Source organism: Felis catus, chromosome A3 (genome assembly GCF_018350175.1).
Source record: "Felis catus isolate Fca126 chromosome A3, F.catus_Fca126_mat1.0, whole genome shotgun sequence".
Lineage (NCBI taxonomy): Eukaryota > Metazoa > Chordata > Mammalia > Carnivora > Felidae > Felis > Felis catus.
In genome coordinates, this window is record NC_058370.1 from 128,659,348 (window position 1) to 128,684,862 (window position 25,515).

Sequence of the window (25,515 nt, forward strand, 5' to 3'; positions counted from 1 at the left end):
GCTGTCAGCACAGAGCCCGGATGCAGGGCTTGAGCCAGATGCGGGGCTTGAACTCAAGATCATGACCTGAGCCAAAGTCGGACGCTTAACCGACTGAGCCACCCAAGTGCCCCATCTTTTCCTCGCCTTCTTTGGGGTATAATTGTAAGATATTTAAAGTGTATAATGTGATGATTGGATCTGCATATATGTAAATGAAGCTTTTGCCCCATCAAGTTAACACATCCACTACCTCACATGTTTATTTTTTTATTGTGTGTGTAAGAACCATTCAGGTCCTCCTCTCTTAGCAAGTTTCAGTTACATAATACAGTGTTATCAAGTGTAGTCATCATATTATACATTAGATCTGCAAACCTTCTTCATCTTGTAACTGAAAGTTTCCACCCTTTACCAACCTCTCCCAACTTCCTCCACTCACTCCCCTGCCTCTGGTAGGCAGCTAGTTTTCTACTATCTGTTTCTAGGAGTTTGATTTTTTTTTTTTTAAAGATTCTACATATAAGTGATACTCAGTATTTGTCATTCTGCGTTTGACATATTTCACTTAGCATAATGCCAGCCAGCTACATCCATGTTGTCACAAATGACAGGATTTCTTCCTCCTCCTCCTCCTCTTCCTCCTCCTCCTCCTCCTCCTTCTTCTTCTTTTTTATGTTTATTTATTTTTGAGAGAGGGAGTGAGACAGAGTGCAAGCAGGAGAGGGGCAGAGAGAGAGGAAGACACAGAATCCGAAGGAGACTCCAGGCTCTGAGCTGTCATCACGGAGCCTGACGTGGGGCTTGAACTCCTGAACCTATGAGTCATGACCTGAGCTGAAGTTGGATGCTTAACCTGACAGAGCCACCCAGGCACCCCATGGATTTCCTTTTTAAAGGCCGATTGGCAGTTTGTGTGTTTGTGTCCCCACAACCTCACCAGCATTGGTTGCCTTTTCTTATTCATAATAGCCATCCTGATGTGTGTGAAGTGATACCTCATTGTGGTTTTGATTTGCATTTCCCTGATGATTAGTGATGTTGAGCACTTTTTCATGTACCTGTTAGCCATTTGTATGTCTTTTTTTTTTTTTTTTTTTTTTTTTTACTTAGAAAATGTCAATTCAGATGCTTTGCTCATTTTTAAATTGGGTTATTTGTGTTTTTTTGCTATTGAGTTGTAGGAGTCCCTTGTACATTTTGGATATTTTTATCAGATATGTGGCTTGCAAATATTTTCTCTCATTCCATAAATTGTCTTTTCATTTTGTTAATGGTTTCCTTTGCTGTGCAGATGTTTTTAGTTTGATGTAGTTTTGCTTGTTTATTTTTGCTTTTTTGGCCTTGCTCTTAGTGAAAAATACAAAAGATCATTGCCACGACCAATATCAAGGAGCTTATTCCCTGTGTTTTCATATAGGAGTTTTAGGGTTTTTGGGCTTATGCTCCAGATCTTCATCTGGTTAGAGTAGATTTTTGTATATGGTGTAAGGTAGGGGTCCAGTGGGTATCCAGGTTTTCCAATACCATTTATTGAAAGAGTATCCCTTCCCCATTGTGTATTCTTGACTTCTTTGTTGTAAAGTGACCATTTGTGCATGAATTTCTTTCTGAGCTCTCTTCTGTTCCATCGATCTTTGTGCCTGTTTTTATACTAATACAGTATTATTTTGATTACTATAGCTTTGTAACAGTAGTTTGAAATCAGAAATGGTGATACTTAGAGCTTTGTTCTTAGTTTTCAAGATTGCTTTGGCTGCTTGGGGACTTAGGGTCTTTTGTGGTACCGTGCAAATTTTAGGATTATTTTTTCTATTTTTGTGGAAAATGCCATTTGAATGTTGGTAGATCTATAGGTAGACCTATAGATCACTTTGGATACTATGGACATTTTAACAATGTTCTTTAAATCCATGGACATGGAATATTTTTCCATTTATTTGTGTTCAGTTTCTTTGATCAGTATTTTATGGCCTTTCTTGTATAGATCTCTCACCTCCTTGGTTAAATTTATTCCTAAGTATTTTATTCTTTTTGATGCTACTATAACAGATTGTTTTCTTAATTTCTCTTTCTGATAGTTCACTGTTAGGGTGCAGGAACACTAGTCATTTTTTGTATGTTGATTTTTGTATCCTGCAGCTTTACTGAATTTGTTTATTCTAACAGCTTTTTGGTGGAGTCTTTAGGGTTTTCTAAATATACCATGTCATCTGTAGGGAGACAATTTTACTTCTTTTCCAATTTGTGTGCCTTTTATTTATTTTCATGCCTAATTGCTCTGGCTAGGATTTCCAGTACTGTGTTGAGTAAAACTGGCAAGAGTGGCTTTCTTGTCATGTTCTTGTTCTCAGAGAAAAAGCTTCCCTCTTTTCACTGCCAAGTTACATACTCTTGACCATCATTCCAGTTGTTGTAATGATTAAAATAAACATGACGTTCATATTTGAGGAATATGAAAGAAACCCAGACACATTTTAACTGAAGTAAAAATCGCAGCTAAATTATATTGCTTTTGGAACTACTTAATTCAAATAGAGACGATGAGAGAACGATTGTTATTCACTTATGCTGAGAAATCTGAGTACGGTAAGAGGAATTATGGTTTGAAGGTTTGAGGTTTACTTTTAGCGTGATGTGCAGTTGATTGAAAAGCCATTTCCTCTTATTTCCAAATAAATAATTTGAAAGAAATTCTCTCCCCAGCCAAGCAAGAAGCATTCTGACTTCCAAATACTGCAGGCTCGGTTCACAGACTTTAGCCTGGATTTTCTAACTGTGGCTTTAGATCTTGTGTAACAGCTACTGTCAGGAAAATAAATTATTCCCTGAGCCAGAGATACTTTGTGTGCTATAGACGCTCTGCAATGTTTCTACAAATAAAATGGAGTTTTTATTTCAGAAGGAAAACATCGTGTTTCTAAAGTAACATAGGTGGCTTGTCTATGTCTGACAGGCTGCAGTTCGGTTGCTGCTGAGAACTGTCTTCTCCCTGTGCGTGTATGTGAAAGTTATACTCTAGTATACTCTAGTTTCTACATGTGGGTGTAAGTGCAAATTCCTACAGCAAAAAACTTCAAGAAAGGAGTGTTAAGTTTTCAATGAGGAGATCATAGTATCAAATGGAACTTAAGGGAATTCAAGAAGCCACCAGTTTAAAAGCAAATGGTAACATTTTAGTTCTTCATGTCGAGAGAGAAAAGGAAGGTAAGAGGGAGAGAAGGATTAAAACGAAGGATAATTTAGCATATTCATTTATTATTTTCTAGATCACAAGGCTATTGTTAAATTATTCACATTATTCAATATACTTTTGTTTGTTTTTTGTTAAAGAGATTCATCAACTTCCCATTTGCTTTCAGAGCACTTTTATTAATTGGTTAATGAAGCATTTATAATACCAGGGAGTTCTCATACAGACCACTGGTGACTAATTATTTAGGTGAGAAAACAGTAAAGTATACTTGATCATGATTGCTGCCGAGGAGCATGGAGCCTCCTGGAAAGGCTGCGGCACCGGGGAGGGCAGTGGTCACCGTGCGGTGGAAGTGACTTGGGCTGGGACTGAAGGCGGCATCTAGCTCAGGTACTGCTATCTATACTAGAATGATCTTCAGCAAGTTTCTGAACCTTTGGGATCTTCAGTTTCTTTGTCTGCAAACTCTGAAGAATGCAGGGAGAGTTCTTGAGAATGAAAATTTATGCTTGTGATCCCACCTTCTGCCAAACCATGGAGCGTATTGACCAGAGTTGTGAATGGAAGGTGCTAGGCCCTTCGTCTTCTCTTCCTGACCTCCTCTCCGTCACAGAGGAGGGGATGGGATGTAGTTAACATTTGCTCTCAGTGCTTTTGCTTTTATTGCTTTTTTTTGTATTTTAATCTTTCTTACATTTAATTCTGGCAATCTGGGATAGACGTGTTATATCCAGTTAAAGTGACTTTAGTCCTTAGTGAGGAGATTAGAGGATGCTAATCTTCTCATCTATGTACTCATCCAGCAGTGTTTCTCACTTTCTGAAATTGTTCTATTTCCTTTTGATGGCTAATACGCCTTAGTCATTGTAGACCTGAGGACTTAAGCTTGTGTCTGTAGAGACCAGGTAGATAATGTGGTGAATTGAGCCAGGCATAATTTTTTTTTTTTTTTTTTTTTTTTTTTTTTTTTTTAGTATAGTCATGTGTAAGTTTCAGATCATAGCTAGTATTTGACCTTAATCGTAGGGCCATAACCAAGAATGGTGGGGGCTTTGGCTTACTGGAAAGCTTATGATCCTTTTAAGCGTGCATATGCTGTCCAGCCCCACCTGATTATTGCCCTGGTGTGACCGGGTAGCACACTCACCCTTAAAAGGTGGTGGTGGACTCTTGTGTTGCCAGATTTTCTAAATGCTAAGGACACATATAGTTGTAGGCTGTCATTTTTAGGTCTGATTTATTATTTGTGGGTAAACTACCTTAGACGCTGCTTTCAGTAAATGCTTGAGTGGGCAATAGATGTCCAGTTAGTGTTGGTTTGATTCTTCTGCTTCTGCTTAGGCGATGAACAGGGGACATCTCTGCTTGTCTGGTTTCTCATCAAGAAAGGACTGAGAGATTGTGTGGACAAATAGGCCTTGAAAAGACAAGACTTTCTCTGTGCACCCCGTGCTTGGCCATGTAAAATCAGCGTATTAACAAAATTTCTCTTTTCTGTAGCAGTGATTAGATTCCTCATGTTTACCAGGAAATCTGGAAAATAAACACTCCTGGTGCCCCTTAAATTAAGGAATGCATTTCCCCCCTTGCTGCCTCTGTTCCCATCACCATTGGACCTTCTTTTCTGCCAACTCTCTTCTTCCTCCTTTCCCTTCCCTTTCATCCACACAGCATAAATTTGTGCCCTGTGACAGGATATTCCAGATATTGTGTACATATAGAATCTTGTGAAAATGTGAACCCCAAAATCCAGGAAATTCACCATCTGGTCAATATCAACCCGTAAAAGTTAATGAGAACTCATGGTAATTGATGTGTGATGTAAAGGAGTGTTTTTATAATGCTCATATATTTGGGTTTTTGGTTATATGTGAATTATAACACTATAAAATAGGTTAAAAAGAAAAAAAAACTCCTTAAGGGTAAGAGTTCTGTTTCTTTATGCTGGAGCACATTTATAGTGTATGAAGCTGTTGGAACCCTTTATTATGAGAGATCATTTATGACATGGCACCCTCTAAAGAGTGTTATTAAATTCTGGAGGTTACTTCTATTCAGCTACAAGTTCCTTGATCTGACGTTAATGTAATATTATTGTATAGGATGGGATCTTTAAGATGAGCCTCTCTCCAGATGGGACCCTCCTTGCTGCCATTCATTTCTCAGGGAAACTAAGCATCTGGGCCATTCCGTCTCTGAAGCAGCAAGGGGAATGGAATCAAAATGAGCAGGTATGTCTGTTGATTATTATTATTATTAGAATGGTTCTCGCTTAAGGGTGAGTACTGACAATAATGGTTTCATTTGGTTGATGTTTGACTGCAGCTCACAGCTATTATTCATGCTCAGCATGCCAAAGCTTTAGTTAAATTAGAATATCATCAGCATAGTAGGATAAATTAAGAACAGAGTAGCACTGTGTGCTGACTTTAATTTGTAGTGCAGTACATTCTGTATACTGACTGTAATCTGTCCACCCCCTTCTCCTTTTTTCTTACTATAAAAATACAGAATGGAAACACTAATTTTGTAGCAAAAGCCAACTAATATGGTAAAAAAAATTGGAGGGTCAGTATTCTAAAAGGGCTACAGTTCTTCCCAAATCTTGCAACACTAACGTAATATTGGGCTTGCTTAAGGCTTGAAGGGAGACCTCTTCACTCAAAAGGTAGGGAGTGAAGATGCAGTCTATTAATTTTTTAGTGTCTTGAAATGACTGGTTTTAAGAATGAAAAGGCTTAGTGGTTTAGTAACAGAATCATCATTTGTTATATTCTAAAATCATGATGGGCAAATAAGGTCTGTGCATATAATGCTGTGTATTGCGATAGAGTGAAGATGAAAAGAAAGACCTCAGTTAGATACAACTTTATGTTCTAAATCTTTTACTCCTCTGATGGTGATTTGGCATTTCAGTACTTATGGGTTAATTTTTTTTCCTCTCACTTCTCCATTTCCTTTTTCTATAGGAATATCTTTTCATCAGCTTTGGTGGATAGTTTTGTGATTCTAAGACTGGAGCCTTTTCCCTGAATGGTCCGAATGGATTGATGTCTTTTTTTCAGAATTCTTTTTAATTTCATTTCATCAGTTAATCTGAGCTATTAAAACAGTTTTGAAAAGCAAAGAGCATTTTGTTATTCCCAGAATAGCAGAGGGAAAGAGAAACTGGCTGTATATTTTCTTACACTTTTCACAGACTTAAATTTGTTTTTGCTATTATTCATTTTTTTTGTTAAAAAAATTTTTTTTTACATTTATTTATTTTTGAGAGACTGAGAGAGACAGTGCATAAGTGGGGGAGGGGCAGAGAGGGAGGGAGACACAGAATCCGAAGCAGGCTCCAGGCTCCGAGCTGTCAGCAGAGCCTGATGTGGGGCTCGAACCCACAAACCGTGAGATCATGACCTGAGCCAAAGTCAGACACCCAACCGACTGAGCCACCCAGACACCCCTTTTTTTCTGTTTTAATACACAAGTTTGGCAAGATTTTTTCCCCTTAGTTCCTACTCACCTTGAATTTAATTTGTTCTCTGCACCTCTACCACTCACTCTGGCCCTGGATCTCGATTTGTTCTAAACAGAAGAGGGGTTCCTCAGTCTTCAATCTCAGCAGCTAAATACAAGGAACATTGTTTTTCTCTCCTCGGAATTGATAGCTAACCTGATTTATATCTTCCCTCTAGAAGTGGAGTGGATCAAGTCTAAAACCATTTGTTTAACATATTTAGCCATGCACACTGGATAACTGATCCAAAAGGTACCATGTATTTTTCGTGGCTATTAATGTATAGTGATAAATTTGCATTTGGAAAGACTCTGTTCTTTCCAATATTTTACATTTGGGCATTTTTTTTTTCTTAAGTTTACTCATTTTCTTAAATTATTTCATTCACCTAATAGAAATATTGATCAAGTTTGAAGCACACTTAATGTTTGATTTTGTTAGTATTCTAGAATGGCATACATGTAGTGTAAGGACTATTTAGGCAAAATTTATTAGCATGTTTTATTAGTATGTTTTTATTAGTATGTTTTGTTTATTGGAATTCTGGATACCCTTCTTGTGAAGATAAATTGCATTTGTTGTAACCCTTATTGGCATACACTCAACTTTTTAAGTAGTTAGACATTTTTTTGTCATTAGTTGTCAATCAGTATCATTGTAATTCGCTACTCTTTAGCTCATTATTATTATTCATTAATTTTTTTGATTTTTATAGTGATTCTATTAAAATAATTTAAAAATTGTTTAAAAATCTTGAATGAGTAAATGTAAGTATCCCAGTAGTTTGGAATAGGCCATCAGAAGAGTAATGGGGCAGGAAAGGAAGGAAATTAGAAAATGACAAAAGAGGTTTATGGTGGGAAGAGAGAAGAGTTTATGCCAGAAGTTGATCTCCTGTGTTTCCCCGGTGAGACTCTTTGACCCTTGAGAATGTAGAAGGGCAGCTCATCAGGAATTGCTCTAGACTGTTCTGTTGTGCCACAGTGTGCTTCCATCTCGCCCCTTGTGGCTCTGGTTTAGTGCCCACCGCACAGTCTGTAGAGGCTGTCTGTTGATGAAGCTTGATTCTCAAGCCAGTTCTAGCTATTATTACAAACTGAACAATTTTTAGGGTAATATATCCGTGTTTTTCAGATTGGGTCTACATAAATTATTGCCCTCGAATGCCTGAGCAAACCAGGAAAAAAAAAAAAAAAACCAAACAGGTTTTGGGGCTCACAAAACTGAAAATCATGGACCTGGTTGCCATCACTGCAGACGTTTTGTAGGTGGTAGAACCCCTTGCTGAGGGAACAGTGGCTTAGTGAGAATTACTGAACCTAATCCTACCTTTATTGCTATTTCTCCTGCTACTCAGCACACCACCTTATTCCCGAATTCATCCCATCCAGGGCCTGTGGCGGTCAGCCCCGCCCTTCTCGCGTTGTCGCTCAGCACAGGGAAGGACTGGAGCTGAATAGAACAGATCTTGCTTTGAGACTCCTCATTCTAGTCTCAAAAGAAATTTTGTCCAGGGTTGAAAAGCAAGACTTTAATTTCATCCATTCTTTTCTTTAAAATTCTAAAGTTGTGGTCAAAATGCAAACTCCTTTGTTTACCTGGATCATTATGCTGCTTCACACTTGCTTCCTGAACTTTCCTCTCCCTGCTCCCTGCTTTTGTCCCATCCTTTCTTCATTCTGTCATTCTTCATTCTGTCATAAACAAATTCTTGTGAGGCTTCATCATTTTCACAGAACACTCTGTTTTTTTTTTTTGTTTGTTTTGTTTTTTGTTTTTTGATACACATTTTAGGCTTATGTAGCTCTGGTCACAATTCATGTAGATAGTATTCTTGTAGCTTTTACAAAATTTACTGTAATAATAACCTCAATTATTTATTGAGCACTTATTCAGAGTTATTTAGCAAGTAAGCAGTAGAGTTGAGATTTCAGAGAGATTTCATCTCTCTCTGACTCTGATGTAGATGCTCTTCCCATGACCCTGTGCAAAAATAGATACAGTTTTTAAAAGGTGGAAAATATATTTATTAGGCTTTATTTATTTGATCTTTAGAAGAACAGAGATAAATCTTTTTTCCCAGTGAATAGAACACAGATGTCTTCAGCCTTCTCAGATGTGTTGAACTCTCGAGCCAGTTAGTGTGTATCACCAAAAACTGGAGTAAATAATTGACATAGCTTCCCGCTGGTAAACCCTGAAGTTTACAATAGATCTGTGCAGTCCTTATGATGTGCTGGGAGAGTATGTGAGAGTGGTAACTCTTTCTTCAGCACAAAGGGTTTGAAAAACTATACTTTGCTTGAGTCTTTCACCTGTATCCTAGGAGTTCATCACATTGGCTTGGCCATTTTGGATTTGGATGGGTACTATATGAAGGGAGTCATCAAAACTTAGTGTACCACGGTAAGTGGTATAAAGCTTGTGTGTAACAGTTTTATAAAGAGTAAGCTGTTACTGTATTCATAATAATAATCATAAAATAATAGAGTTCATCTCTTTATTGAATCTTTACCAAGTTTTAGAGTAGAGAATGCAGTAAGTCCCAGTGAGATGCTCATAGTCTTGCAAGGGGCATTATAAACAAATCAACAGAGTAACATGTTAATATTATGAAAAGATAAGCTCAGAGGAAAGACTCATAATCCAGTTGGGGGGAAGGATTGTTGGGAGTAAGTAGCATTTGTCTACTAAGGCTTGGCTGTCCACCCTGAGTGACAGGAACCTATTTCAATTGCTTCACTACAGTCCTAGTAAGTAACAAATGTTTTTGTGTTCTAATAGATGGGAATAGTGCTAAAAAGAAGTAAACTTGCATTGCTGCATTAGAATCAACATGCTGGTTGGACTCAGGTTCTTGGACTTCATAGGTTAAGCCTTTGTTTCAGAGTATCTTTTGTAGCCCTTATGTTGACAGATTTTGACTTTTTTTTTTTTTAATTTATTTATTGAGAGAGAGAGAGAGAATGAGAACCAGCAGGGGAGGGGCAGAGAGGGGGACTGAGGATCTGAAGCGGGCTTTGTGCTGACAGCAGCGAGCCCGATATGGGGCTCGGACTCATCAACTGTGAGATCGTGGCCTGAGCCAAAGTCAGCACCCCTAGATCGTGACTTTTATCTGGGTGAGTGAGGTAGTAGTGATGATATTAATGGAAAACAGGGAGAGAGTCCATGCAGTTGATGTGAACGATGCTTCTGGAGTTCAGCATTCGTTATGCAGAGACACTGGAAACACGAAACTATTAACAAGTCATATACCAAATATATTGGTGTCATTTTGTGTACTCATCACCGGCTGAGCCCTTAAACAGCTGCTCCTTCCTCACTCGTCCTGCAATAGTCAAGGGACCTCGGGTCAGCCAGGTAGGACAGGGCTCTGCCTCTCTTACTGCTGTTCTAGGAAATGACATGGCCAAGCCAGTATGTTTAAAATAGATTATATGGTAACATATAGTGTAGAGCCAGCTTATAATTTTAGCTAAAACATTGTCTGAGAAGAAGCTAGTGTTACTGTTGCCCTATACAACTGTAGCCTCTTTTACCAAATCGTGAATTCAGCTCATCTGGGGCTTTCTTCATGTAATTCACTACTTTATTAGTTTTCATAATATGCTTTTTGTAATTGAGTATTTTCTCTATAAAATCTAATGATTAAAGATAGTTGTGGAAGTGCCTATTCTGATTTACTTCTACCCAGTTGTGAGTTGATTAAATACTTCAGCTTTCATTGTCAATATGAAAATCCATCTGGCTAGAAATCTGTGAGTATTAAGTTTTGTTCATGTGTGGAATATAGTAAAATTGCTAAATTGCTAAAGTGATTTTCATTTCAAACATTTCCCATATGTTATGTTTATATATTTCCATCTCATTTTTGGCCTTAATTTTTGTCTGAAGAAGTTTTATCATTTTTCTATTTGTACATCCTATGATAAAATAGGAAAGATAAGTTTTGTTTCTCCTACAATTTGCTCTTTGCCACAATAGTAGGTATTGGACAGATTTTGTTAAATGGATCAATCAATGAAAGATAAGTGGGAAGATGACAGTTAATGTGATTGGCCTTGACACAATCCACAGCTGTCCTCACAGCTTCACTCAACTGTGAGCTCCTGGAGAAGAGACCCTGAATATATGTTTGTTCCACGGGGCCTAACATAGAGCTTGGCATAAAAAAAATACTAGTAAGTGTTTGTGGAATGAATAGGCAGTTGAAAGGCTGCTTTTATGCTGTTGGAGGCAGCGGCCTTCATTATGTTTAGCTTCTAGCTGTTAAAGAGTCAACAATCAAAATTCCTAACTGAAGAAAACAGTGCTATCGCTGTCACTGTAGGATGTTCTCAGTCATGAGGTGGCATGTCACCCACAGAGGAGTGACAGGGAGGTTGCTTCTCAGAATATATCGACATGGCACTAGGAGTGAGCACCCCGGGAGTGCTTTCACAGGGGCCGTGGGTCCTTGGTGGTCCTGCCCTCAAAACACTGGCCTACAGCGTGTGTATCAGATACCATAAAGCATGGCCAGATCACGGGCCCCTCACAGTTAGAGTTTTTAGGGTTGAAGGATGGGAAGTCTGGCCCAGTTTGACTAGGATGAGAGAAGCAATGGGAATATCAGCTTTTTTTTGTTTTGTTTTGTTTTGTTACCTCTTAATTCCCTTTACCTATTTTGCCCATTTCTCCCCATCCCCACAACTGCCAGTTTGTTCACTGTGTTTATGAGTCAGTTTATATTCTCTTCAGATTCCACACTTGAGTGAAATCGTGTAGTATTTGTCTTTCTGTCTGATTTACTCCACGTAGCATAATACCCGTGCATGTTGCCATGTGAATGACGAGATCCCATTCTTTTGTTTGGCTGAGTAATATTCCATCATACGTATGCACCGCATCTTTTTTCTCCATTCGTGCATCAGCGGACACTGGGTTGCCTCCATATCCTGGCTGTCGTAAATCATGTTGCAGTGAACATATGGGGCTCCCATATCCCTTCAAATTAGTGTTTTTCTCTTCTTTCTTTGCTTACTTTCATTTTCTGGTAAATACTTAGTAGTGGGATTACTGGAATGTGTGCTTTGTCTATTTTTAACTTTTTGAGGAAACTTCGTACTGTCTTCCACGGTGGTAGGACCAGTTTGCATTTCCACCAACAGTGGAAACAGCTCCTAATAACATTTATTTTTTCTTGTCTTTTTTTTCTAGCCATTTTAACAGGTGTGAGGTGAGAGATCTTATTCTGGTTTTGATTTACATTCCCCTGATGATGAGTGATAATTGAGCATTTTTTTCATGTGTCTATTGGCCATCTTTTTGTCTTCTTTGGAAAAATGTCTATTTGTGTCCTCCGCCCATTTTTAAATTAGACTATTTGGTTTTGGTGTTGGGTTGTGTAATTTCTTTATATAGTTTGGATATTAGCTCCTTTTTGGACATGCCATTTACAAATAACTTCTCCCATTCAGTAGGTTGTCTTTTCATTTTGCGGATGGTGTCCTTTGCTGTGCAAAAAGTCTTTTATTTTGGGGTAGTCCCAATAGTTTCCTTTTGTTCTTGCATCCCTTGCCTGAGGAGACCTGTCCATAAATAGTTGGAATCGTATGAGGGGAGGCAGTGGGAATGTCTGCTTTGAGAGTAGCGAGGCACAGCTGTGTCAGGTTACTGGTCTGATAGGTCACCTCTGCCTGAAGCAGAGTTATGTTTGGGCTTCTTTCTTAAATGTACTGTGCAGATAGTTTCATCCAACTCCCACATATTGTGAAAGTAAACATTTAGTTCAGATATCTAGCGTGAATCTGTTCAGCCGTAAAAATGAATGAAGTGCGGATACATATTACAACATGGATGTACCTTGAGAACCTTCTGCTCCTCCAGAGAAGCCAGACACGAAGGGTTATGTGTTGTATGAACTCATTTATACGAAATATCCAGAATTGGTAAATCCACTGAGGCAGAAAGTGGATTGGTAGCGGACAGGGCTGAGGGGATGGGGAGTGGGAAATCACTGCTTAACGGGTAAGTGGTTTTATTTTGGATCGACACAAATGTTTTGAAACTAAATGGAAGTGACAACACTGTGAACGTACAAAGTGCCCCTGAATGTTCATTTTAAAATGGTTAATTTTCCATTATGTGAATTTTAGCTCAACAACAAAAAATGGCATCGCGAGTCCCATCTTTCCGCCAAAACCCCAAGACAAGCAAAAATGCAGATAATTAGAATGGATATCCTGTACTTCAGTTAAACTGACCCACTGTTTTCCTGAATAATTTTTGTTTTTTTGTTTTTTTTTTTTAACCGGTGTACTTTTGTTCATTCTGTGTTTGCTGACTGGAATGTCTTCCTCCACCCATTTGCCATATCCAGATTTTATCCAGTCTTGAACGTATGGCACCCAGTGTAGTACTTCCTTTATACCTCTTGAACCCCCTTTGTCTTTCTCGAGGCCATATTCAAAATGACCTCTTCAACCTTTGAAGACCCCTCCACTTTTATCTATACCTCTTTTGGGGCAGCTGTTATATTTGAACTCGGGTTATAGTCACTCGCATCTGTTTCTTAGCTCTCTACCTGCTTGAGTTGTGTGGCCAGTAATGTATGGTTTCTCTTCCCCCTCACAGTATAAGTGCACAGTGTTCATTGACTAAATAGCAGAAGAGACCACACCTTTGAGAGGCTGCAGGAATACTAGTACTAAGCTAATTTTCCTATAGCTTAGCCATTCTAATTAGGGTGCAGTGATTTAAAAGAATAATTCATTCCTGGGGCACCTGGGTGGCTCAGTCAGTTGGGCGTCCGACTGCAGTTCAGGTCATGATCTCATGGCTTGTGGGTTCGAGCCCCACATCAGGCTCTGTGCTGACAGCTTGGAGCCTGGAACCTGCTTTGAATTCTGTGTCTTCCTCTCTCTGTGACCCTCCCCCGTTCATACTCTGTCTCTCTCTGTCTCAAAAATAAACAAACATAAAAAAAAAAAAGTAATTGATTCACTTATTCAGCATTTAGCTACCGTGACAGGTGAGTACTGTGATAGGTCTGGGAGTACGAAGATGACTCTGACAGAGTTCTGGCTGCGGAAGAACACATCTCCGTCTTGTGTCTAAAATCAAATTCACAAGAAACATCCATTATTAAAGCCATCTGCACGGAACAGTCTAGTCCCGAAATGTCTGAAAACTGACCCTCATGGACTGGTGCAGCTTGTTCACGGTGCTCTTCCTCATCGCTGACTCTGATGAAGACAAGCCCACCTTGAATTCTCAATGTACTTATACTAGTGAGACGGTTTCGTTTGAAAAGATTTTGGAGATTTCTTGTTAAATTTCACTGTTATCTGTATGTACTTCAATTCCCCCAAGGCCGAATCATCCTTGTTGTTTGTGTTAGTCCACCCTCCCCTTGTGTACTCCACGATGTCAGCAGGGAAGCACACATGTCCCCATACGTAGGTGCTGTGGGAGCGCATACAGCTGATGATTTCGAGGCCCTAAAAACGTCTGAAGTGCCCTATAAGTGACCAAAGAAGATTTGATTTTAAGGAATCCAAGTTGATTAGTTTCAGTAGTCTATACCTTCTGGTATTCTGAATCTTTGAAAGTTAATTATGAGAAAGTAAACTGAGACAATCTATTTCTTCTGTTAGTATATAAATAGGCTTTTAGGATGACTTTTTGGGTAAAGTTTAAAGAATTATGTCTTCTGTTTTCAGTGACTGCTGCGAGTGATTTATCATAGTAGTGGAGATCAGGAAATTCTTTTAGGCCTTGGAAAGAAGTATCAATTTTAATACTCTTAAGGCTTAGCCACTGAGAAATTGTTGATAAAGTATATATTAAATGAGAAAGCACATTTTGACTTAAATATAGCATTCTTTTTTTTAGGCTTAAGATTTCACATAGCCAAATGATATTTTTGCTGGTCTTTTCCCATACTGCTGTAATTCTGAAGATGCAGTAATTAACAGTGAGCCCAGAGGGGGTCTGGCAGTGTGTTTATCTCAGCTGTTGTATGATAGTGGAGAGAGATTGATGTGTCGTCACCTTCTCAAAGGTGGGCATGACATTATGTTCCATGAAATTAGAATATGAATGGAGGCAGCTTGAGAATCGCATGGTTATATTTTTTTTCTGTAGTAAATTAGTCCTAGGAAGTTAGAACCAGGGATAACATGGAGGTTGCGGAGTCTAACCTCAGAGCTGTGGAGCCTAAGGCCTGGAGGGGTCACTCCACTTACAAGTTATAGGAGTAGGACTCGTACCCAGACTTGTGCGTATTCACCACAGCATAGCCGTTCTCCTCCCGGAGTGTAAGTGTGTGTATGTGAGTGTGCACAGAACGAATGTTCGTGTGTCTTGCTCTCATCGTATTAATTGCACACTCGCTCTCTTACTTTTCTTCTGCATGCTCTTTTCTTCATTAAATTGAGTTACAGTGGTTCCAGGTGCACATTTTAAGGGTAAGAGCAAGGTTATTAAGAGGAATAGATTACAGCTAGGTAGAATACGACTAAGAGATCGAAGGAAAGCATCGCTTCCATATTTTGTTATTTCAAAAAATCCATAGTTGTTAGTGATGCTCTTATAATTTTCTTACATTGTTGACTCAAGAAGTCCTGTGCGTATTTTTCATGTTTAGCCAGGCTATGACGACCTTAATCCTGACTGGAGGCTCTCTCCTGAGAAGAGAAAAAAAATCAAAGGTGAGTTGTATGAAATATGATAATTGAAACCTTATGAGACAGTAATTGTATAGTAAAGGTGCTCCTTGATGATATATGTAGGGGATGAAAACAAATCTTTTTCTTTTTACCCTCCACGGTTCTCTGGCTGGGGCCCTGTAAAATTAGATTGACAGAAGACAGATTAACAGGAGAAAAACAAAACCGAAGTTACTAGCATGTACGTTGGGCGTCGTACCCAGAAATGAGTGACTCCGAGGGTTGGTTGGAAGTTGGTTTTCCGCAGCATCTTATCAAGGGAACAATAAAATTATTAAGTGCCAAGACAAAAAGAACTTTGAGTTTCACTCGTTTCTGCATCTTAAAACATTTCTTATGTCAAACTGGTCAATTTTGAGGTGGCAGTCCTGGTCCCCTTCAAATCTTTAAGAGGAAATCAGCATTGGGGCATCTGGGTGGCTCAGTCGTTGGGTGTCCGACTCTTGGTTTTAGCTCAGGTCATGACCTCATGGTTCTTGGGTCCGAGCCCCGAGTTGGGCTCTCAGCTGACAGCATGGAGCCTGCTTAGGATTCTCCTTCTCCCTCTCTCTCTCTGCCCCTCCCCCCTCACAATAAACTTTAGAAGTGAAAACTATTATATGTCTGTCTTAAATTTTTTTTAAGTGTATGATTCTCTCCTATTGTTGGTCTGAAAAGGGATATGTGAACATCTTTCAAAACCTTTTAGAACCTTTATGATACGTACGCTTCATACACACCAACATTTCAACCTGTTCTGTTGACATGTGTTGGTAGACTTCATTTTTTGAGAGGGAAGACCTAAAGATATTTACTGCTCCTGCATCCTTAGAATTTTGGACTTTGACAAATTGTCGGAACTCAGGTACCATTTTGTAAAAATTTGGGTGACGACTTCTAATTTATTTTTTCTTATTGAACACGTTTAGGGCCCAAATATGGTTTTTAAATTGATCATTGGACTAAATGTGTTGTAGTTAACGCACATTGACGACGCGCTTGTGTTGATTTACTTTCCCCATTAGATAAAGAGTCCTTTTACCCACTGATTGATGTAAATTGGTGGGCAGCCGGTGCAGTGACTTTGGCTCGCTGTTCTGGTGCTTTGACGGTTTCGTCGGTGAAAACTTTGAAGAATTTACTGGGAAAATCCTGTGAGTGGTTTGAACCATCACCTCAAGTCACTGCTACCCATGATGGAGGATTCTTAAGTTTGGAGGTAATGCTTTCCCTTTTGGAGCAGCTAGTGTGTTGGAAAGAAAACCTGTATTTCACCAAAAATCTAAACACCTGATTTAGTTTTTAGTGATTTTTGTCCATTATTTTTATTGAAGTATGGATAAACGTTTGATTTTTAAATTTTAGCTAGCCCATCATCTAATCTTGTTTTTAAAAACACCACCCTGTGACTGGAATCAGAGATTCAGTGAGGATAATAAGAAAGATCTATTGTTGAGTCAATTAACAAATTTGCGCTGTAAAAGAATGGAGAAAATGGAGTCATTTTGCTCTTTGTAAAAGCATTTTTTCTTCACGGACATGACATATTTTGTTCTTAGATTGGACGTCTTAAAATGTAAAAGGTATTTCTAGTTAGATATGGTCTTTAACAAAGTATTTCCCTGAAGTTTGGGAACTTAAAAATTTGGGTTCTTTTAGTAAAGAAAGCTTGTTTGTCATGACAGAAGACTTGAAAATTGAGGCTAGTCCCATAAAGTTCTGTTTTTATCATGAACAATTCTTATTCTAAGTCTTTCAAGTGTAATGACCTTCAATAGCTTTCATTTCAGTGCAGATTCACAAGTATTTTTTTTTTTTTTTTTAAATTTCAAAGTTTGTTACTGAGTCTACAGATGTGATTTAAAAAGAACCGTGGCTTAAAATCTAAGCCAACTCTGTTAAGTCTGGAATGAAAGTTATCTTCAACAGTCAGGCTTTCGGACTCAGAACTTTATGAAGCTGTTACACATTTTTTTTCCCCAAAGGGAGGGAGGGCAGGAAAGCTAGTCTCAGTAAAGCAAATAAATACCTTCATGTTCATTTTCTAAATAGGTGAAAAACTCCTGTTTTTTCTGCAGCAGGTACAAAAATACCAAAGTGAAGATATTGACATTCTTTTTGTTTCCCTAAAATAATTGCCAGGCATATATTTGGGAGATCATATTAATGAGCTGTTTTTAAAACAGGCTTTGGTTTTGGAGATTTGGAGCCAATAAGACAGAGGATCTTTCTGGAAGTGTTGATGTATATACTGTCTGTATTGGGTTCTCTTGAAGCTTATTCTTAATCACATGGCTCGTGTCATGCATTGAACCAGAGCAGAATTAAAAATATTTTTCTCACTCTAAAGCTTGTCTTCAGCTCCTCACTACTGATTTAACATTTCCTTTTTCAATTTAGTGTGAGATTAAACTTGCTCCCAAACGATCTCGTTTGGAGACTAGGGGTGGAGACGAAGATGAAGGTGAAGAGGATTCGGATTCCGATCAGGAAATATCCGCGAAGGCTCGCTACTTCGGCTACATAAAGCAGGGCCTGTACCTGGTGACGGAGATGGAGCGATTTGCACCTCCACGGAAACGCCCGCGAACCATTACTAAAAACTACCGCCTCGTGAGTTTGCGCTCCACGACTCCAGAAGAGCTTTATCAGAGAAAGGTGAGGGAGCGTCCTATCGCTGTCAGAGTGCATAGGCATCCAGCTTTTATTTTATTGGAATGAGAAAAACTAATTTTTTTAACACAGAAATTTAAAGAGGGATCGTCCTATCATTGACCTGTTAGAAATATCGGTATTATAGAGCTTTTGAAAATAATGCTGGTTTTTGTGCCCGAGGAATCAAAATAAAAACAGTGGATGAAAGGTGAATTCACTGAGACCGTTGGTCCACTTTGTGGATTAGCTGGGTCTTTGCTGCCTTTCACGTGGCCTTCAGCGCTCACCTTATCTGTGTTCAGTGCAGCTGTCTCCTCAGACTGCAGATGGTGAGGGAAGAAATGCAGACTTGCTTTCTAATCAGGCATCTGCTTGGGAAGCAGATTTGGTCCACTCTGAGCGTTCTAGTTGTTTGTGCCGGGTGCTGTAGTGTCCGGGGTGGGCTCTGACCAGGAGTCAGGCTGTCGGTTCTCCTTGTCTTGGTTTCACCATCATTTTACTCCATAAGTATGGGCATTTCAGCTGTCTCTCAGCTGTCTGTTAAAGAGTGGAAAGAAGCGCTTGATCTGTCTGCCACTCAAGGTTTTGGGCTCCTGGTGCCACAGTGCCTATGAGAATAGTTGGGAATGCATAACATGCTGTAAGGGTTAAGGTGATCGCATCATGATAGTGACACCGTGGGCGCTCCAGTAATGTAACATTCCTGTTCCCATTTCCTTGTCCCAAGATTGAAAGTGAAGAATATGAGGAAGCCTTGTCTCTGGCTCAGACGTACGGCCTGGACACTGACCTAGTGTATCAGAGACAGTGGAGGAAGTCCGCGGTCAACATTGCTTCCATTCAGAGTTACTTGGTATGTTTACATATTTTCGTAACGTGGTAAAATTCAAATTATGGGCTATTTTTTGGTTATGGGCCTTTTTTGGGACCATTATATATTGCTGACATTTCTAAAGCTTATTCAACCTGGAGGAGTTATCCGGTTGTATTGGCCCTGCAGCTGGACCTTGGTGCTGAAGATGTGTGAACAAATATTCACTGATAAGCCAGCTAACTGTCTGGTTGTTTGGTCTAATCCTTTCTCTTCCTCTACCTCACTTACCTTTCTTTACCTACATCATTCAGGGTCTCATCAGGAACCAGAAACCACCTAGTAATTTGGACAGGGAAAGTTTTAATATGGAGCATTTTTAAAAAATTTATTTTGAGAGAGAGAGAAAGCATGTGCATGCAAGCAGGGGAGGGGCAGAGAGAGGGGGAGAGAATCCCAAACAGGTTCCACACTGGCAGCACAGAGCCTGACGTGGGGCTCCATCCACTGAGATCATGACCTGAGCTGAAATCAAGAGTCAGACGCTTAACCAACTGAGCCACCCAGGCACCCCTGGAACATTATTTTCTAGTGAGATTTCCTATAAAGGGGTAAAGAGAACATTAAGGACTACCCTAGGGCTGAAGGAGCATACCCAAGGAGGGAACAGACTTGGAAGGGAGCTGGGATTCAGACCTCACTGAAGAGTGGTTGCAGCACATCGGCAGGAAGAGTTCTCTGCGGTGTCTTGGGCCAGGGCTGGTTCTTAGATGCCAAGGTTGGCAGGTAGGAAAAGGTAGGATGGATGAGCAAACTGATGCCTGCCGCTAGGTGCAACAGTAAGCGGAGGTTAGGGGTTGGAAGACCTCAGATAAGGACCCATGGCCATGACTGAAAAGAAAAGGGTCCTGCTATGCAGGTGGAGATAGTGTGGAAAGACACCTCCCCTTCTGCTGGGTGCCTGGGAGATTCACTGGGAAGGAATCTGCCCATAGGAGTACAACTGACATTCAGGGGAAGTTGTGTTCAGCAGAGCAAGGGGGGCAGTAAGCACTCTGGAGGGCTCCTACATGCATTGGCTGCTAAGCCACAGGAGCAAGAAGTTTAGAACCTGAGCCTGTTAGGACTAGAAACCAGAGCCTTTCCTCCACAGTGGCCCTCTAGCGCCCTCTCCTGATGAAGCTTGATATTCTGTCCATTAAAAAATGGAACTCCTGTCTATCCCAGAGATAGCCGTGAAGAGAACTTTTGAAGCTGAGAGGCGATGTAACAAGCCTGCCAAATTCTCCCTTTGTGTTTAAATTTTCCAGTTGGAATTGCTTCTCGGCCTTTTGGCTAAGATCAAGTGTAAAATTTCCAACTGGATTCCTCCTGCTTCCTGCTGCCTGAGTTAACGTGTGTTGTAGCCTGTGTATTTGTACCGTTGGCACCTTTGTGAGGGAGCGGTTGGGTTTCTGGCATGCTTTCAAGAGGCGTGTGGTTCTTCACGTGACGTTTAGAAAAGAGAATACCTTTGCCTGTAGGAAGATCTAAGAAATGTTGGGAAAATGTTGTAATTGTTTCCTTACAATTTATGTACACGAGTAATTAAAAATAAAAATCTGAAAAAGTTGTAAGTAAGAAGTTGATGCTTCAATAAAACTGGAAGACAAACTGTTAGTACAAGTAAGACGCCAGAGAAGAGAGAGCGTGAGAGATCATGAAATACAGAGAAAAAGTTGCTTGTATATCCTTTAGAATATCAGAACACCAAAGCTATATTATCTTTCTTCTTTTGTGATCAAGACAGTGAGTTGTGAGTTTATGTATACCCGCTTAGGGCTTTTTCTGGAACACAGTAGAGGACAGTTTTGGTCTCTGAAGGAGCTGACAGGTGTTAAGAGAGAGCAGGTACATTTTTTTTACTGGGAGAAATACTTAATTCAGTGAAATAAATAGGCAGTTAAGAGTCAAAGCACTTGATGAGGGGAGGTGAAAGGGGTACAGGAGAGACATAAATATGACCTTCCCTTTTAGGGAGCTTATAATCTTTCTGAGAAGATAAGCCTCATGTCTAAAATATAAATAACTAGGGATGCCTGGGTGGCTCAGTCCGTTAAGTGTCCAACTTCGGCTCAGGTCATGATCTCACAGTTCATGAGTTTGAGCCCCGTGTCGGGCTCTGTGCTGACAGCTCGGGGCCCGGAGCCTGCTTCACTCGGGGCCTGGAGCCTGCTTCGCTCGGGGCCCGGAGCCTGCTTCGCTCGGGGCCCGGAGTCTGCTTCGGATTCTGTGTCTCCCTTTCTCTCTGCCCCTTCCCCGCTTGTGCTGTGTGTCTGTCTGTCTGTCTCTCTCTCTCAAAAATAAATAAACATTTAAAAAAATTAAAAAAATAAATATAAATAACTATGCAGGAAGATTGCAGATAAATGCTGTGGGAACCCAGTGAAAGTAGCAATCATTTTAGACCTAGTGGTTATGGAAGGCCTTTTGTAGTGAAGATGTTTTGAGCAGGTTTGAGAGAATTCAGAGCAGGCCTCCTGGAGTTAAAAGATTGGAAGGCATTCTTCATGGGACAAATGGTATGAGCAAATGAGAAGAAAATGAGCATGACCCGTGGCATTGACTAAATCTGTCCTAATCATTGCTTCGTGTCTAGTTTAGTACCTGGTCCCCAGTAGGTGCCCACTAGCTATTTCTTGGATGAGTAAATGAGCTCTGTAAGTAAACCAATCTGCTGGATCTGGTATTCAACAGTAGTGAACTTGGGGAAATATGATTAGAAAGATATATTGATTTGGGTTCCGGAGGGTGTTGAAGACTTGTGATGATGACTTAAGCTTTTTATCTGTAGGGTAACGGGAAGTGTTGTGGGTTTTTGACTGTGGAGGTGCTGAGGGAGGTGGTGTAGAAGACGAGTTGGTGTGGAAGGGGAGTGATGGTGGAGAAACCCTCTAAGGGCAAGAGACCCTTCTGGTGTCACAGATGTTATGTGTTGATGACATAGACTGGTATGGAGGCCATAGACCTGGAGAAGAGGAAGTGAGTTAGGAGACATTTGAAGGAAGAATTGATAGAATGAAATATGTAAAAAGAATAAAGGGTAAAAGTCAAATGTCACTTAAAATTTATAACCACAATGACTCTAAGAGGAGGGAAAGTCAGGGATTTTGAGTGGAGTCAGAGGAAGCAGTTGGGAGGGAGGAATAGGCCCTTGGTCTTTCCAAAGAATAGCATATTATGACTTTGATGATTAAATTATCATCCGCACTTTGTGATAACATCTCATGGTCAAGTAAATACAGAACTGTGATGTGCTATGCCTCGTTAGTTTCGTTTCAAAGTTAAACATGCTTGTTACAATAGGATATATCTTATTTTGCTTTTCTGCTTTATTTTCGACTCTATTATATAGCCCAAATGCAAACTAACGAGCAGCTATAAAACTCTGGGCAGATCTTTTTTATGTTTCTGAAAAAGAGTCCTGAAGCTTTGGATTTCTCTTCATTAGAAGAGAAAGGAACGCTGTAGGAATCTCATTCTCTACGTCCCATTTTAATCATTGTTGGGGAATTTTCCTTTTCCTGTGGGCCAAGGGCATAGGTAGCTAGACTCCCTTAGGTATGGCTTTACAATTCTAGAAGGCAGCTGTTAGGTGCTGTCACATGTCATGGGTTCTGTAATGCCTCTTTTTTATTTGTATCCAGAGTAAAATAAAGAAACGATCTTGGGTTCTTCATGAGTGTTTGGAAAGGGTTCCCGAAAATGTGGACGCTGCAAAGGAACTGCTTCAGTATGGATTGAAAGGCACGGACCTGGAGGCCCTGGTGGCGATAGGGAAAGGAGCAGATGATGGCAGGTTGGTCACAGAAAGACTTGGATTCAGGAATAAAGGTGACTTTGTGAAAACATTTAAGCTGAGACGTGGTGAAAGGTAAACTTCTTTTTTTAGGTTTATCCTGTAATGAGACAGTTGCCTTCGATCAATGCTTCCCTTATCTGAGGTCACAGCTTTCTTTACTTTGAGTTAAGTATTGTACATATGAGAGCTTGGTGCTAAGAAAAGAGCAAGTTCTACGAAGCGTTATTGGATGCTGGCAGTTTCTAAGCTGTGGGCTGAAGGCACGGACCTGGGTGTGCTCACTAGTCGGAAGCACCCCCCGGGCAAGTGTGAACTTCATTCACTTTGTCTCTGGCCTCGTACCCTCTTTAGAGAATTGGAGTGCTTAAATTATGTGTTTTGCAAAAGCACTTTATAAGCTTTTAAGTACCACACAAATGCCTGTTAGTACTAGTAGTAAAGTTACTTGACAAGAGGCATTGCTCATCAGACATTTGGAACTCTTTAAAGTTGCAAACGTGATTGTGTATTTGATAAATAAATAACGTAAATGAGACGGACATTCATTACCATTTTAAAACCTTAAAAAGAAGTGATTCAGATTATAAACTCTGGGCAACATTTTCTTCATTGGCCGTTTCACCTTGGGTGAATGTAACCTCCCGTGTTTTCCTAAGTAGTTTTTATTGTCATGATTTTAAAATTTCTGTATGTGATGATTAGTGATGACGTTTTGCTCATCCTGTGGGTATAGCGTGTGCATCTCTTTGCCTGCAACACAAAAAGCATTCTTTCAAATAATTGGTTGTTTCTGTTTCTGTGAAAATCAACTTAGTAATAAAATCAGCCAAAGTAGTCAGCCAAAGTAGGAGAAAGCTGCTTTCACGAATAGCTTTGGGTCTTCTGTTTCTTCGTGCAGATTCACATTACCTGGTGAAGTAGACATTGACAGTCTCCCCTATGAAGAGCTTTCACCACCTGATGAAGAGTCTGCCAAGAATAAGAAGGAGAAGGAGATGAAGAGGAGACAGGAACTACTTAAATTAGTAAACTTTTCGAAGTAAATGATTTATTGCTGTTCATTTGCTACTTTCTTTAAAATAAGTAGTCAGTTGATGTGTTCTTTACTAGGATTAATTGCTCTAAGTTATTCCAGCAACTTCCATCAAATGCATTTGCTATTATTTTACCCTGGTGCTTCTGTGTATTGTTCTGTCAGTTTGGGGCTTAGTGGAATATTGGTTATTTTTATTCTATTTTAACTCCTAGAGAACTGTGCTTCTGTGTTAATATAAGTGGCCTAATATTATTCACAACAGGTTAACACTGGAGCAAAAGGAACTTTGCCGTTGTCGACTGAAATTATTAACCTACTTAGATCGGCTTGCAACATACGAGGTGAGGAGTAGTTTTAATCAAACCAATTATGTTTGTTCAATCTGTTATTATAAATGCTACGGCTGCCCTAATATCTGACAGATCTGATCTTTATAACTGTTGTTTACAAAAATATCATTTTGTGCAGAAGCAGTTTCTCTTGCGTACCAGCTTTGGTAAAAATTAGAGATTGTGGAAGGCACAAGTTGTTGTGTTAGTCTAGGGAATAGAAAAACTAGCTATTTTGGTATATATGTTTTCTGGATATATGACCCTTTGGATTTACTTTTATTTTACATTTTTATTTTCAGGTATGGTGTGTAGCTGTCTCTAGCCAAATTTCAGTATCTACTGGGTTTTCATAATCCCAATATGAATATTTCTTACTCATTTTATTTCAGTGATTTGTTGAATTTAGTTGGTTGAACTTTGATTCTAATAATGGCCAACATTAGACACTTGAACTTAAAAAAAGTATATGTTATATTTATTTCTTTCGGGGACACAAACCCTGATGTTCAAACCACGTTCAGTAGCACGATTCAAGTGTTGTTAAAACTATTTCAGCAAATATAAATAATTTAGGTGGCTTTTTCACATGACCCTTTTAGCCGAAATTACCCAGAAATTAATACAAATTTCCAACTTTCAAAGTTTGGCTTCCCTGGCAGGTTACTTCCTCGGTCTGTGTTAAGCCTCCTTTCTGTGGGCCTTGGTACTGGCACAGCAGACGCCCAGTAAATGGGACACCTGATGATGTGATCTTGTCCCTGTGTTAATTCGCAGGTATTTAATCGTTATCCCACCTGCAGGCAAATCCAAGAGACTTTGATTTCCCACCTGGTAATAAAATACAAGTGTTTTCAGACAAAATACCAATGACAAAAGAGGGCTATTTATGGTTATTAGAAAACATAGTAGTGAATATATCATTTTCATACAAAATACTTTTTTTTTGTTTTGTTTTATTTTTTTTTTAATAATGAAATTTATTGTCAAATCGGTTTCCATACAACATCCAGTGCTCATCCCAACAGGTGCCCTCCTCGATGCCCATCACCCACTTTCCCCTCCCTCCCACCCTCCATCAACCCTCAGTTTACTCTCAGTATTTAAGAGTCTCTTATGGTTTGCCTTCCTCCCTCTCTTTTTTTTTTTCCCCTTCCCCTCCCCCATAGTCTTCTGTTAAGTTTCTCGGGATCCACATAAGAGTGAAAATACTTTTGTCTGTAACTACTGCTAGTTTGTTGGATGTCCATATTATTTTAAAGCCTACCTTACTGTGTTGGACTTTTTCTTCTAAAAAAAATTTTTTTTTTTAACGTTAATTCATTTTTGAGAGACACGGAGCATGAGTGGGGGAGGGACAGAGAGAGAGGGAGACACAGAATCCGAAGTAGGCTCCAGGCTCTGAGCTGTCAGCACAGATCCCCATGTGGGGCTTGAACTCATGAACTGTGAGATCATGACCTGAGC

At 39.6% G+C, this 25,515-nt stretch overlaps 1 protein-coding gene across 11 annotated transcripts in view; it reads left to right on the plus strand.

The window, feature by feature from the left end:
* The window catches only part of NBAS (NBAS subunit of NRZ tethering complex), a 355,550-nt gene that overhangs the window by 86,308 nt on the left and 243,727 nt on the right, over nucleotides 1–25,515 (plus strand). For all 11 annotated transcript variants that reach the window (XM_045054925.1, XM_045054924.1, XM_045054917.1 and 8 more), the window contains 8 exons: nucleotides 5,278–5,406; nucleotides 15,316–15,379; nucleotides 16,402–16,595; nucleotides 17,777–18,034; nucleotides 18,759–18,884; nucleotides 22,529–22,680; nucleotides 23,582–23,722; nucleotides 23,982–24,060. In XM_045054925.1, coding sequence (XP_044910860.1) covers nucleotides 5,278–5,406; nucleotides 15,316–15,379; nucleotides 16,402–16,595; nucleotides 17,777–18,034; nucleotides 18,759–18,884; nucleotides 22,529–22,680; nucleotides 23,582–23,722; nucleotides 23,982–24,060 — 1,143 coding nt within the window. The remainder of the gene's footprint in view (nucleotides 1–5,277; nucleotides 5,407–15,315; nucleotides 15,380–16,401; nucleotides 16,596–17,776; nucleotides 18,035–18,758; nucleotides 18,885–22,528; nucleotides 22,681–23,581; nucleotides 23,723–23,981; nucleotides 24,061–25,515) is intronic.